Source organism: Pseudorca crassidens, chromosome 5 (genome assembly GCF_039906515.1).
Source record: "Pseudorca crassidens isolate mPseCra1 chromosome 5, mPseCra1.hap1, whole genome shotgun sequence".
In the NCBI taxonomy this organism is placed as follows: Eukaryota; Metazoa; Chordata; class Mammalia; order Artiodactyla; family Delphinidae; genus Pseudorca; species Pseudorca crassidens.
The window spans coordinates 134,322,122-134,335,797 of NC_090300.1; the positions used below are offsets into that span (position 1 = coordinate 134,322,122).

The 13,676-nt window shown below is 38.4% G+C and overlaps 1 protein-coding gene across 9 annotated transcripts in view; it reads right to left on the reverse strand.

Moving 5' to 3' along the window:
- The window catches only part of GRIK1 (glutamate ionotropic receptor kainate type subunit 1), a 418,460-nt gene that overhangs the window by 114,119 nt on the left and 290,665 nt on the right, over nucleotides 1-13,676 (reverse strand). For all 9 annotated transcript variants that reach the window (XM_067739309.1, XM_067739308.1, XM_067739306.1 and 6 more), the window contains exons 5-6: nucleotides 10,641-10,694; nucleotides 7,219-7,392 (exon numbers count right to left, since the gene is read on the reverse strand). In XM_067739309.1, the coding sequence (XP_067595410.1) occupies nucleotides 7,219-7,392; nucleotides 10,641-10,694 (228 nt within the window). The remainder of the gene's footprint in view (nucleotides 1-7,218; nucleotides 7,393-10,640; nucleotides 10,695-13,676) is intronic.

Genomic DNA, 13,676 nt, shown 5'->3' on the forward strand with positions numbered 1-13,676 from the left:
CTGAAGTTAAACCTTTGATGTAGGTATTGTCCCCATTTTACAGACAGAGAAATTGAGGCTTGGAGATATAGGAAACAACTTTAATAACTTGCCTAAAGTTATGTAGCCAGTAAAGCAAGGAATGAAGATTCCATCTCAGGATGAAAGTTTAGATTTCAGAGCTCATACCCTTAACCACTATGCTATGGGGACCTGGACCTTTTTAGCAGTGCAATATGCCTTTTTGAAACACTTTTGTATATATATTCAATAACTGGCTGATTGATTTGATAGAGAAGTGTGAGGAGAGGAATTCCAATGATCTTAACTTTTTCATAAACTTAACGTAGAGACTACGATTTTGACTTTCTTTGTCAAGGTTGTCTCTACACTGGGCCAGGTAATAACAAGTTTCAAAACTATAGGCCTGACCAGTGCTTTCCAAATTCAAGGAAAAAAAACCATTTATTCTTAAACTATGCTTCCCCTTGTCATAAAGTGTTTTCTTAAATTGAGGAGATATTTAAGTATTTTATAGCACAAATGAACTACCACTGAATTTCCTCCTCTTTTCAGTTTTATGCTGGAGGCCTGCTTACCAAACAGCAACTCTCAAGTCATTTTAGGTAAATGTAAAAAAAAAAAACTGGCTTGTGTTTCAAATATGTTTGTGTTCACATTTTATTTGCATCTAAAGCCTGGAAGAGACCACAGTGCTCAACGCCTGTAAGAGAATCTTTTTGCAACAACGTGTATCACGAAACAGGCATATTGAAAGTGAGCTTCTTGCCAAGGCATAATGTTTTGGTTATTACAATGATGTGCAATAAAGGATTAACTCAGAGGGCTCAGGATGTTCAATCTCTGCACATTCTGAAGAAAGGATTGGCCTTTGACTGGCTTCTGGGAGATTACCTCCTTAAAATATCCTGCCTGATCAGAGTATCGTTGTATCCCTGGGGTCTTGGGTAATGCAAATAGTTTATGCTAACGGTGTGATTTATGGTGAATGCCTGTTTTTGTTCACTTGGGGCTCTGGACCATGCCATATCAGTTTGACCTCTGGAGTGGCTGGAGACCAACTAAAGTCAGCTGTGTAGGTGCTCTATGCCTATGTGACTGACCCCCTCCCCCCATATAAAATCCCTGGACACCAAGCCTCAGATGAGCTTCCCTGTTGGCAACACTTCATAATGTTGTCACACATCTTTGCTGTGAGAATAAAGCACTGTCAATGCAACTGTCGTGGGAGAGGACCACTAGAAGCTCATGCATGGTTTCTTCTGGACTTGGTCCTTTGTGACTTTTTCCTTTGCTGATTTTAATTTGTATCCTTTTACTGTAATAAACTGTAACTGTGAGTATAACATCTTTTCTGATTTCTGTGAGTCCTAGCAAATCATCAAATCTGAATGTGGCCTTGGAGACCCCAATACAAAACGATGAGATGCTACGTCACCTTAGGGATGAGGACTAAAAACATGATCTAGCCCTATGGAGTCTTCACGTTTTTCTGCCTGCCTGGTATGTAACTGTTGTTGGAGAAAGCTAGAGGAGATAGGGAGACCTAGTCTTTGGAAAGCAAATGAGCAAAAAGTATAGATTTCCCATTTTCTTTCCAAATTTAGAAACATTCTCACTAACCTGATATGGATAGACAAGTCAGTTCTCTAGGAGGGAAATACTTTAAAATAATACCTCATCCCCCTCATTTCCTGAATTTCCTTTCTTTCATGGTGTTAACATTTTCCTCTATTACAATGCAAATATCTCACCCACAGCATAGAGCTAACAGAAATTTGCCTCTTAGTATGAATTAGCTGGTTTCCCTCTTTTCTGAGACATGCCTCTTGAACTGATGAGGATTCTGATAAGGGTGGGAGGACTAGTGTTTTGCCTACATGAACCCTGCTAGGGAGCAAAATCTGGTGGGGGTGGATGCTTCTGAGGGAATGAAAGTGCTAGGAGAGGTGGTGAGCACGCAGGAAGTAGGGGAGAGCAACTCAAGAGAGAGCTGGGGTTTAGAAACACGTTGTAGAAGGTAGCAAAGATATCACCATGTACTCACAGTCTAGAAATTCAGTAATTAGGACTGCAGTTCTGACATGTCCAGTGAGGACTGGCCCAGAAGTTGGCATATTGTGAGCCTCAATGAGTATTTGCCAGCTTTTGAGAAAGACAGGAATAGGGGAAAGAGAACTATATGTGGAGTTGGAAAACAGGCCTGAGTGATGCTACTGGTCATACAAGGTCACACATGTCCCAGGGAATAAGCCACCTTGGGCTATATGTGCAAACTGAGGAATGTGTCTCTTGTAAATAAATGGATTCTGGCTTCAATAAGACAGAATAATAATTCTGCCTCTGTATTTCAGAATGTCTTTTGTTCTTCTTTGATTGACTACAAATTGGCAGAACAGCAGGTATCATCAAGTAAATTCAATTCTATGTCCTAAAGGCTTTATATATGTTATCTGATTTAATTTGTAAAGTAACACTGTAAAGTATTATTATAGAGATTTACAGATGAGCTAGGAGGTTCAGAAAGACTAAATAATTTAGGTTATTTAATTATTCAGGGATATAGCAAAGACTAAAAACTAGGTTTTCCTTATCTGGAAAGATCTTGCTTTTTCTACTGAATCTCACTGCCTATTGTCTTTCATCACAAGGGTAACAGTGGACACTCAGAGTGGACACTAAAGTTGGACACTCAAAGTGGTCTTCTCTGTGGATCATTATAGGAAAGACTTAGATGTAAGATAAGGGTACTGACTTAACTACTCATCGTGAGTGCATTTGAAGAACTGGGAAGGCAGATGACATCGATGTTTTGCTGTTCCCATGACTGCAGTATTGAATCATACACAATTTTAGGTTCAAAATCAGAGAAGACTCCATCTGAGAATGGGCCACTCAATTACTCTAGTCTATCCTCAAAAGCCAATAGATCAAATTAGCCCAAATGCTGAGAGAAATTTAAACATAGAGAAAAGGAATGAAGTAGATTTTACAAAATCACTCTAAACTTCAAGAAAGTTAATTAACATTTTGGTTGATAAAACACTTTTTTTAATATCTCAAGATGTTTTCAAATAATGAGTTTCACTATTTTTGAACCTATTGACTCGGTAACAGTTTTCTTAACTCAATTTTAACCCTGTTTTTGGTTTTTGTTTTTTTGCGGTACGTGGGCCTCTCACTGTCGTGGCCTCTCCCGTTGCGGAGTACAGGCTCCGGACGCGCAGGCTCAACGGCCATGGCTCACGGGCCCAGCCGCTCCGCTGCATGTGGGATCTTCCCAGACTGGGGCACGAACCCTTGTCCCCTGTATCGGCAGGCGGACTCTCAACCACTGAGCCACCAGGGAAGCCCGTAACCCTGTCTTTTAAAGTCAATATTTTTTCTCTAATTAAATTTATGTTTCTTAAATCTGAAGTCAAAATTTTTGGGCTTAGACATGGCCTACTTCTTCTTATTTTCAGATTTGGATGTGTTTTGACATAATACTATTCTTTGAGGATATTTTTAGTGTATGACGTTCTAAGAAATTCTTAATAGTTAAAACTTTGAAGAGGAAAATAGATAAGCAGGTGGAAAGTAAAAATACATAAGTTAGAAAAATTCCTATATTATATATTCATATGTGCATCTGTGTATGTATGCGGCACACAGAAAAATATGACTATAAAGGGCTACAGGGAAATTCACTTTGGAGAATGGTGGGATAATGCGTGTGATTTAGGAGAAAGAAATTCCATTATAGTAGGGTATTACTTAAATATTAATAATGGTTACTCTATGGCTAATTTTTCAAATAATATTATTACTTTAGAATAATCTATTTACTAATCATGTCCATTTCTTATTTATAGAAGCTCTCTTTGAACTTTTGCAGTATTATTTCTAGCCTACATGAATATTTTTCATTTAATATCTTGAGTCTTAGTAGACCTCAATTCATATTTATTTAGCACGTTAATTCCTGTATTAAATACATATTTATTGAAGATCTGCTCTGTGCCAGCCCTTTCCTAGTGCTGGGAATAGAGCAGAACACGAAAAGACAAAATCTCCAGCTTCATGGAGTTTATGTTGTTATAGGGGATGGCAACGAACAAATATAAATATGACGTATTGTCATAAGGGCTACAGAGAAAGGTAAAGCAGGTTAGGGGAGGGGGAATAACAGGAAGGGGACTACTATATTAGGTAGCAGGTTCATAGAAGGCCTCTCCGGTGAGGTAGCATTTGAGCAAACCTGAAGAAGGGAAGGTTCTAGGCGATGGAAGCAGCAAATCCTGGAGGTGCAAAAATGAATGGAATGCTGGACCTGAGATATATAGGCCCAGTGGAATTGAAACCAAAGGACTTTTTAACTTTAAGGTAGAGAAGAAAGAGTTTGAGTACAGAGGCAATTTGAGAACAAAGACCTGTTAGCACTGGGCCCGGGCTTGGGGACTTGAGGTGTGCTCTCTTGACTCAATGATCAGTCTGTTGGATGCCCTTATACTTGTCCTTTAACCTTTCTGTGACTCTGTTTCTATATCCCCAAATTAGCCGCCTCTACTAGAAGCCAAAAGGAAACAGTGAACTGCAAAATGGACTCTTTGGATAAATAAAGATCAACACTATGCTTCACAGGATCAATTTCAAGGCTCTATCTTGAAATGACGATGGGATCCGACTGCTAGTGGGCAACTGAGTGCTACCACTGTTTTCGACTAATAATGTCATGCCCTAATATAGCTACCGTACCCAATTTTAGAGCAACCTGGTGAGCCACCGTCTTCTGTCCTAATAAATCCCCATTTCCTTTTTATAGTTTATTATAATAACAATAACAGCAATAATAACAGAGACCCCTCTGGTTAGATGAAAAGACAATGAGAAACTCTAGACCGAATGGGATCTCTCATCCACTGGGAACTTGGCTCTGCCATGCTTCATGTCCACAGGACCGCTGGGCCTGATTGGGTGAGAATGGAATGGCTCTATCTCCCTCATTCAGTGGTTTGCCTCATCTCAGTCAATATGTACAAACTGTTGTGTCAGCTCAGTATAACTGAAGGGAACAGGCACTTATTTGCTACATTAAGCCATACTTGTGATGAATATTTAATGTTTGTCGCGAATCCACAATCTGTGTTAATATAACTCCAAACTATAACTCTTTTAGGCGTACATACCAAGCATAGGTAAAAACCTCATCCTGTGATAGAGATCTTGTTTGGGAGGTGGGGTTGGGGTATGGGCAGAAGATTTTGTATCATATTTGAACACACTGGAATTATAAATCCAGCAGGGAAAAAAACCCCCCAAAATTAGCACCTCTTTCTCTCTCGCTCACTCGCTCCCTCTCCCTCCTCTTCTCTCTCTTTCTTTAGCTTTTCTTCTTCCTTTTCAGAAGTCTAGTATTTCCCTGGGTATTTTCTACTTATTCTTATTCAAAGCAATGTTTCAAATCATCCTAAAACTCATTTGTACCAAAATGCTTTCTATCATTATCTTTCAGATCTCTTTGTGTATTTTGAGTTATTTCAGGTTTAAAAAAACAGAGACCTTGAACATGGGATCCTCCAGAACCACTTCATTTATTCATTTATTCTTTTTTGTCATTTGTACCTCATTTAAAGAAGGTAGAAAAAGAAGAGAAATCTCAAGTTTATTTCTATGTGCGATGATACCTTTCAGTTACCAGTAAATTGCATCTTAAAAGCAATAGTGTTTCTCCTGATGATGGGAACAGAGAATGAAATACTATGCCAATTTAAAATGCTATTACCTGCCCACATTCCCAATATCTTTTCCTTTGGATGACACTGTTCCGGCACAGAAATCTTTTTTTTTTTTCCTGCAATTTTCTTCCATCACACAGGGAGCTTCATTAGAGAAGTGCATTTGACAACAAGAGACAAATGATGTTAGTGAGAAGCTCTCTGACGAGGCAGTTTGCAATTTATCTGTTCAGCAGAGTACCTGTCTCTCCTTAGGAGGCAGGCTTGGCATCTGCTTCGAGAGCGACATGTGGCTGGTATAAAGCACTGTCAGTGTCTGCAGAGGTGTACCTCCATGTACCCAGGACGGGAAGAATGTGAACACACCAACTCTATGGAAATCCAGATTTTTCCACATGCACTTCTGCTTGCTGAGATGTAGCAGAAGCGAGGAAGGCAAGCTGGTTCTGCAGAACCTTTATAGGCAGCTTACTCCTCTCTTTCCCTCCCTCCTTCCCAAGGTCACATTCCCAGGGGCAACCCTCTCCCCACTTACCCTTGCTTTTGTTTATGCTTTGTCTCCATTTGGCTGACAGTGGTGGCTACACCTGTTAACTTTTTTATCTGAAGCCATTACTCTCAGGAAGCTGAAAATAGCAGTTTTTGATAGTAGCCATGCACAGGCTTTCAAAATAGTAGTCCCTATATATGAACCTTCAAGTTGTGAAATTTCAAAGATTCAAATGTGTGTTTCATCAACTTCAGGCGTCAGTGAAATTGCAGTTTTCCCTCCATCTCCTATTGCTGATGATCTGTCAGCTCTACCATCTCCCACCTCCTCTCCCATCTCCAGTCAGTAACTCTTCTTGCCTATTCACTCGATGCCAGCCTCTGTATGCCAGCTGTTGGACTGTACTACTGTACTTTTCAAGGTACTGTACTGTAAGATTAAAAATGTTTCCTTTATTTTTTGTGTTTGTTTGTTTTCTATGTATTATTTCTGTGAAAAGTATTATAAATCTATTATAGTTCAGTATTATATAGCCTATTGTGATAGCTGGGTACCAAGGCAAACTTTGTTGGACTTACGAACAAATTGGACTTACGAACGTGCTCTTGGAAGGGAACTCGTTCATATGTAGGGAACTTACTGTACATAAAATGCTTTCTCCTCTTCTCATACAAGTCAAGGCACAGGTTATAACACTTTTCCTCTCACTATGAAAAGCATATGAGATTCTTTTTTTTTTTTTTCGGTACGCGGGCCTCTCACTGTTGTGGCCTCTCCCGTTGCGGAGCACAGGCTCCGGACGCGCAGGATCAGCGGTCATGGCTCACGGGCACAGCCGCTCCGCGGCATGTGGGATCTTCCCAGACTGGGGCACGAACCCGTGTCCCCTGCATCGGCAAGTGGACTCTCAACCACTGCACCACCAGGGAAGCCCAAGCATATGAGATTCTTAACCTAACCTCTAAGGAAGTCAAACATCATCTCAAATGATTTTATTTTAAAACTACTTACTGTCATCATGCCATCCAAAAGGCCAGTCCCAGGCCTGGGTGGGGCCTGCAGTCTCTCCATGGACCACTTCTCAATGATGGATGACACGTGAGGATTGTCAACATTAAGCAGCCGAAACCCGGTCATATTTACACCACTGTACCTATAGAGTTCCAGATCTAAAGCAAATAAGTCCTGCGCAGTATTAAAAATGATAAAAGTAGAAAGAGTTAACATTTTCTGTGCTCTTAAGGCAAAAGAGAACTAATGATTGTAGAAGCAACAAATGATTAAAACAAGAATGGCAGCCATCATCACACTGGTTCTATAAAAGAACATTTCCTCTTGTTTTTCACTTGCATGCTGCCTGACAAACTCTAAGTAATCAGTTTTCATTTTCATCCTTTTTTCTTTTCTTTTTTTTTTTTTTTGCAATACCGTTAAAGTTGGTATAAACCAAGAACAAGAATTTAGCTGCCAATAATTAGTATGCCCTTGGGAACAGGATGTGACATTCTGAGAAGCTAGAGAATTCTGTTCCTAGGATATAGTCTTTGGGGAATTGAAAGGGATATTTGTGTCCATTTGATTCACTGCTTTTATTTTCTAGATGAGGAAACTGTGGTTCTGAGTTGTGATGTGACTGGCCTGAGAATGATCCACTTGTCAGTGGTAGTACCACTCTTCTCCCTCAAAACTTGCTGCCCCAGGCTGCCTTGAATCTTGCAAAGGAGGTGAAGTTTGGAACTTGCATATACATTTGATGGAAAGATAACTCTCAGCAAAAAAAAAAAAAAAAAATACCATTCCCTTGCTCACTGAAAATAACCTATGTCCCGTATAATGAGAGCATAAAGAATGCCTGGGGCAAATAAGTCCTGAGCAATATTAAAAATGATAAAAGTAGAAAGAGTTAGCATTTTCACAAGCTTAGAATAAGAACCAAAGTGTTCTCTTCAGAGAATAAACTGGAGCTTATGGTTGTGTTGATGTATCTTAACAGTAGTATTTGTTCCCTTTTAGATAATGTTGCAGGGAAAAAACTTGAACCCACTCTAGTATTTTCCATTACAGGTGAAGCTGAGTGTAAACCAGAAGTTTATGTTGACTCATATTTAAAATAGACTTAAGTGATTATTTCAACTTTTTCCTGTAAAGAAATGTTAGACACTAAAATATATCATTAAAATATCTCACATTTATGAATAAACCAAACTTTCAAAATAGCATTTAACAGTTAATAAAAGAGAAAAACTTCCATAAAAATTACTTACCAATGTAATTGCTTTATGAAAGAACAATACAAAACAGTACATTATTTCTGATGATAGTGGTTACTAAAGAGAAGTAGCTTCAGAAACACTCCATGATTTATATGTGCAGAAGATGCATATAGATTTATTATTTTGAATAACTCTTTTCTACATCACTAGTTCTTCCCAAGATAACTTTGGATTAGACTGTAGAACTATAAGAATGCACCTCTGAACTCGCTCATGTAAGAAAAAGTATACTGCCTTTTAAATTGTTATATTTATTTCCCTTGCACTAACTAATTTTTTCTTTAAGTTTCATTAATACTCATGAGCAAGAGTGGTAGGAATATAAAAGCAAAGCATGGCAGAATGCAGATAAAACCAAAGGAAATTGCTTAAAGAAGCAAATTTAAAGAATCAGACCCAAGGAAGAATGATTCCTTTAGCACACTCAATGAATAGAAGGAAAGTTACTCAAGATACAGGGGGTTCAGACAGAAACTTCCAGGATACATATTGAATCCCTTATTAATTCAACAGTACAAAAATACAATGTGCTAAAATGGATACATTAAGCATGTGCAAAATTAGCTTGGTTTCCAAATTGTTTCTACGCAATATACGATATGGAAAATTTGAGGCCCAATTTTCAACATCCCCTTGTTAGTGGAGGTTGAGGAAAGAAAGAGTGTGAGGGCAACTGGTTTGTTCTTCCATTGAAGACCAACCTTCTTAGGTTTCTTTGTTTATATTTTTCTCAAATTTCAATGAAGCTAACTCAACTGGTGTGTACACCTGGGAAGGATAGGAAGTTCTAAGGCAGATGGCAATCTCACCTTGAGTAAGACCTACGTGTTCATGGTGTTGGGGAAAGGACCATATTTGTGATCAGAGTAAGATACTTTCCAGTTCTCAGGGTCTCCCTCAACTGTTCTGACAGAGGACCTGATCAGGATGTCAATGAAGGAGGGAAGACCACGGAAACTTTAGTTCAGGAATTTCTGCCCTGCATCCCACTCCCTAGCTCCAAGCTCAGGAGCAGTGATAATTTTGACAACTGCCCCAAAGCATTTGTCTCATGGCATCCTCTGCAACCCTTCATGCTCTTAGAAATACTTGAGTTAGGAGTGGAATTTACTACTTCTAGAAGTATGTGTATGGTAGCTGCCTGATCCTTGTTCCAAATTCTTTGATTTCCCTAACGTACTAGCCTGCCTTGCCAGTTTTATTTGGTAAAATGATACTCTTACTGAATCTCCCAAAATCTGGGTAGATTTTAGTCGACACACTTTTATAGGTTAGAAACGGAGGTTGGCTCTGTATTTCCTTCTCACGTAAAAGAGTGGAGTGTATGTGTTGGGAGGGATGTATTGTGTGTGTGTGTGTGTGTGTGTGTGTGTGTGTGTGTGTGTGTGTGTGGCGAGAGCTATCACATCATTTTGATTTGTTAACTGCCTAAATCATTCTCCTTGATCTGATAATCTGTCAAAATTTAAAGTTGTATAGTTTCTTTTGAATTTCTCCAGCTTAGAGCCATGATTTTTCTTATGATGAAAAATGTTCAATGTGGAAAGCATCTCCCAAGCTCTTTATCTTGACGGTCTTCAAAGCACCTGACAGGTGAACCTTGGCTAATCCAGCTATCCACTGGACACAGGTGGGGAAATCACATCAGATCAAAGAATGCCAAGATACACTTCAGTGTGCCCTCTAATGTATATAGAAAATGTAGATGATTCTTCTTTATTAATAGTTTGTACTTTGGCAGTTTCTATTTAATGAAAGCTTGATTTTAATTCCTTTCTGGGTGCACTTGCATTGATGCTAGTTAAGAAAGGAAAAAGAAAGAAAGAAAGAGAGAAAAAAAGAAAGAAAGAGGGAAGGAAGGAAAGAAGGAAGGAAGGAAAGAAGGAAGGAAGGAAGGAAGGAAGGAAGGAAGGAAGGAAGGAAGGAAGGAAGGAAGGAAAGAAAGAAGAAAGAAAGAAGAAAGAAAGAAACAAAGAAAGAAAGGGAAAGAAAGAAAGGAAGGAAGACACCTGCTGTTCAGCATTTCTGCATTTAGAGGGTTCTTAGGAAAGTTAAACAAATCTCCATGACAATAACTTGCCTTGACACTGGTGGGGCTGACTTAAAATTAACTGAAGATTTTTTTTTAGTGTGGAATACATTTCCACCAGATATGCTTACCAGGGTTGTGAAAAAGTAATGATAGTACTCAGTCATCATGCCCATGAACAGGATCTGCAAAAGAGAAATAAGAGAAGAATCAGAAACAGAATTATAATAAGAAATAGATAATTAGTAGGTTGACTGCAATAGCTTGGAGGCATAGAATAGGAAGGGGCTTTGGAAATCCATAGACCAAGTAGATCAGAAACCTGAGACAAAGCAATGATTGATGTGGAGCTAGGATCCAGGCCACTGATCTCCATCCAATGCACTTTCAGTATGCTATGTTTGACCTTCATGGAAGTAATTGTTCTGACGATCAAATTTAAAAATATTTTATGCTCAACAAATTTTATATCTGGAGTTGTCCATAATGGCAGAGAGTTTTGCCTTTCCTACTCCCTGGGTTTCTGAGTAATCCTATGCTTAGATATATATTTTATTGATCTCCTTAGCTTTAGTACTTATCATAATGCCTCAGAGTAAAACTCATTAAATGTTAAATTGGCAATACTGATATGTAGATATATTTGAATGAGGATTTATAAATATGTATATCTCGGAAACCCTTCTCTCTACCCCTTTTCCATCTTATCCCATAGAGTGAGTAGGGGAAGAGAGGATTGTTTATAGATAGAAGGATGGGGACTATTTTTATACCAAGTCTCGCTGCCTCTTAATTCTGAGTCTGTTACCTAATTGGGACCCTGACAGTTCTAAACATCCTGTGTATATTGTCTTTATTTGGTGGGGAGGGGCAAGAAGGAGGTAGACAGAAAGGACAGGGGTTCTAGGTAGAGATAGTTTCTTAAAACTGTGATCTTACTTTTGGATTCCTGAAAATGGTGTCCACTGAGAAGAAACAGTTGCAAATGCTTTGGAGAAAAGATATTGTCATCAATCTTTTAAATCAAGAGTATCACCTTCCTTGGTGCAGGTCACAAAGGACTGTTTAAGTGCTGTATTTTTGGTATTTGCATAGAAATGAATGCAGAAGACTCAGAAATGAAACTTTCAAGACAGTTCCCCCACAACTCTGATATATTCTGGATGCAAATGAAAATCCCCTCTGGAGGTTTTAAAATCAGATATTCTTAGGCTCCATCCCAGAGACATCCAGAATTAGAATTTCTGAGAGTGGAGCTTCTGTATTTCACAGCAGCGGCTGATAATCACTGCTTTATGGAAAACATGTCCATTTGCATTAAGGAACAAGGACTTTCATAACTTCAGTTGAAAAGATGGATTGAAAAGATTCTTCAGAAAAGCAACACAAGTTATTGAAGTTCTTATAAGGTGTCTAAGATATGTAAACTAGAATGATTTTACATGAAAGGGGATAAAAAATGGAGAGGGTATTTGGAGATGGCATGTAACATACATGAGCACAGATCTGACACTTCTTATGCCCTCTCTGCTAACATGGAAACCAGAGGAATATTTGGTGAAATTGTAATGTCATGAAGGCAAGAAAAATGACAGGAAACTCTCTCTATGAATCATAAGCCCACAGTATGTAAGTCACTCCTATGGTGATAACAAGACCAGGTGCACAAAAGGATTTTTAAAAGGGTAGGATTGCTTTAGGGCCATCAATAACATTGAAAATCATGCGTGGTGAGCTCTTATTAGCTGGTCTCTTATATCACTGGAGCATAAAGAGCTAACCTGCTGAGGTCAGTCAGGAATTCAATTTTTCATTTAGGTTGTTAGTATAATTGCAGGCAAGACTATCTCTTAAAAGGGAACTGGAAAGTTTTATGTCAAGATATAGACCTGGACACTGGGGTTTAAAATATTGTTGCTGAAAAAACACAAAGGCACCTGAGTTTCCAGCTTTTCACATGGGCTAATTTTTCTTTTTAAACTTTATTGTGGGGGCATTTGATCACCATTTGAGAGTATAGGCTTTTTTTTTTAAGCAACCATTCAACTAATTATTATTATTTATAATTTCTGGAAGCAAATATTCATTTGATATGTCTGTTACTTAATGTTAGAAAAGAGTCATGCAGATGCAGTGAATAAATAACTAATGGACCTGCTTTTGTAGCAGAAAGAATCCTTGGGACTTCCAGATACACTTTTTATTTGATATACTAGAAAAGTACCCCTTCTTGACTTTCCTACCTAGTGCCTGGGTCAGTGCTTCCTGGTTCTTCCCTTGAATTTCCTAGAAATGAAAATTAAGAAAAAAGTATAGTCATGGATCACTGAGCTGTCAATTTTATGGACTCTCTAGGACATGGGTGAATGAGAAATTTTTAGATAGAAATAAAGCCAAGAGCACCAAAGCTCTTTATAATGGTTTGTAGACTGGTTGGGATTGGCTGCTCTGCTGTCAAATGGTAGTATACTTTATACTCTATAGCATTCACACCACGATTCTCTCTGCATGTTGGTATTTCAGCTAAAAGTCATTAACGGTTTACGAAAATGTCATATCAAGATAAATGTCAGTTTTTCAAATAGTGTAATCATGATATGGGGATTTTTAAATGGTTCTTTGCAAAACTGACTTTTTATTAACAAACACTACCTTGTTTGAATTTTTTTTACTGTATTTTGCTGGATTGACCAGGAGGCACTGACTTAGGCAGTGTACACTTTACCAAGACAGTATTACTAGGAACTAGTTTTGGCTCTATTTAAATCATTTTTAATGGTGCAAAACACATCACATCACACACACTAATAAGTAATAAATGTGGCTGTCAATACTATTTGTACTGATGGCACGTTCCCCTTAATTGCTTCCACCAATACTTTAATAATGGTTGTTTCCTAACAGAATTATTCTTACTAAATATCCACTTGAAACCTTATTATTGACATAGATTGATAGACTGTAAAAACCTAGCCCTTTCAATAACATTTTATATCTATAGTAGGGATGTATTTAATACCTATTAGTCTTCTTGATTTTGGAAGACCCATAACGTGGACTTCATTAGTGCCATTTCCAATTTTCCAATGTGATGTGATTGTATTTCCTGGCCCCTTGTGCTTGGGTGGAGCCATGCACTGGTTTTGGCCAAGGAAGTGGGAAAGATA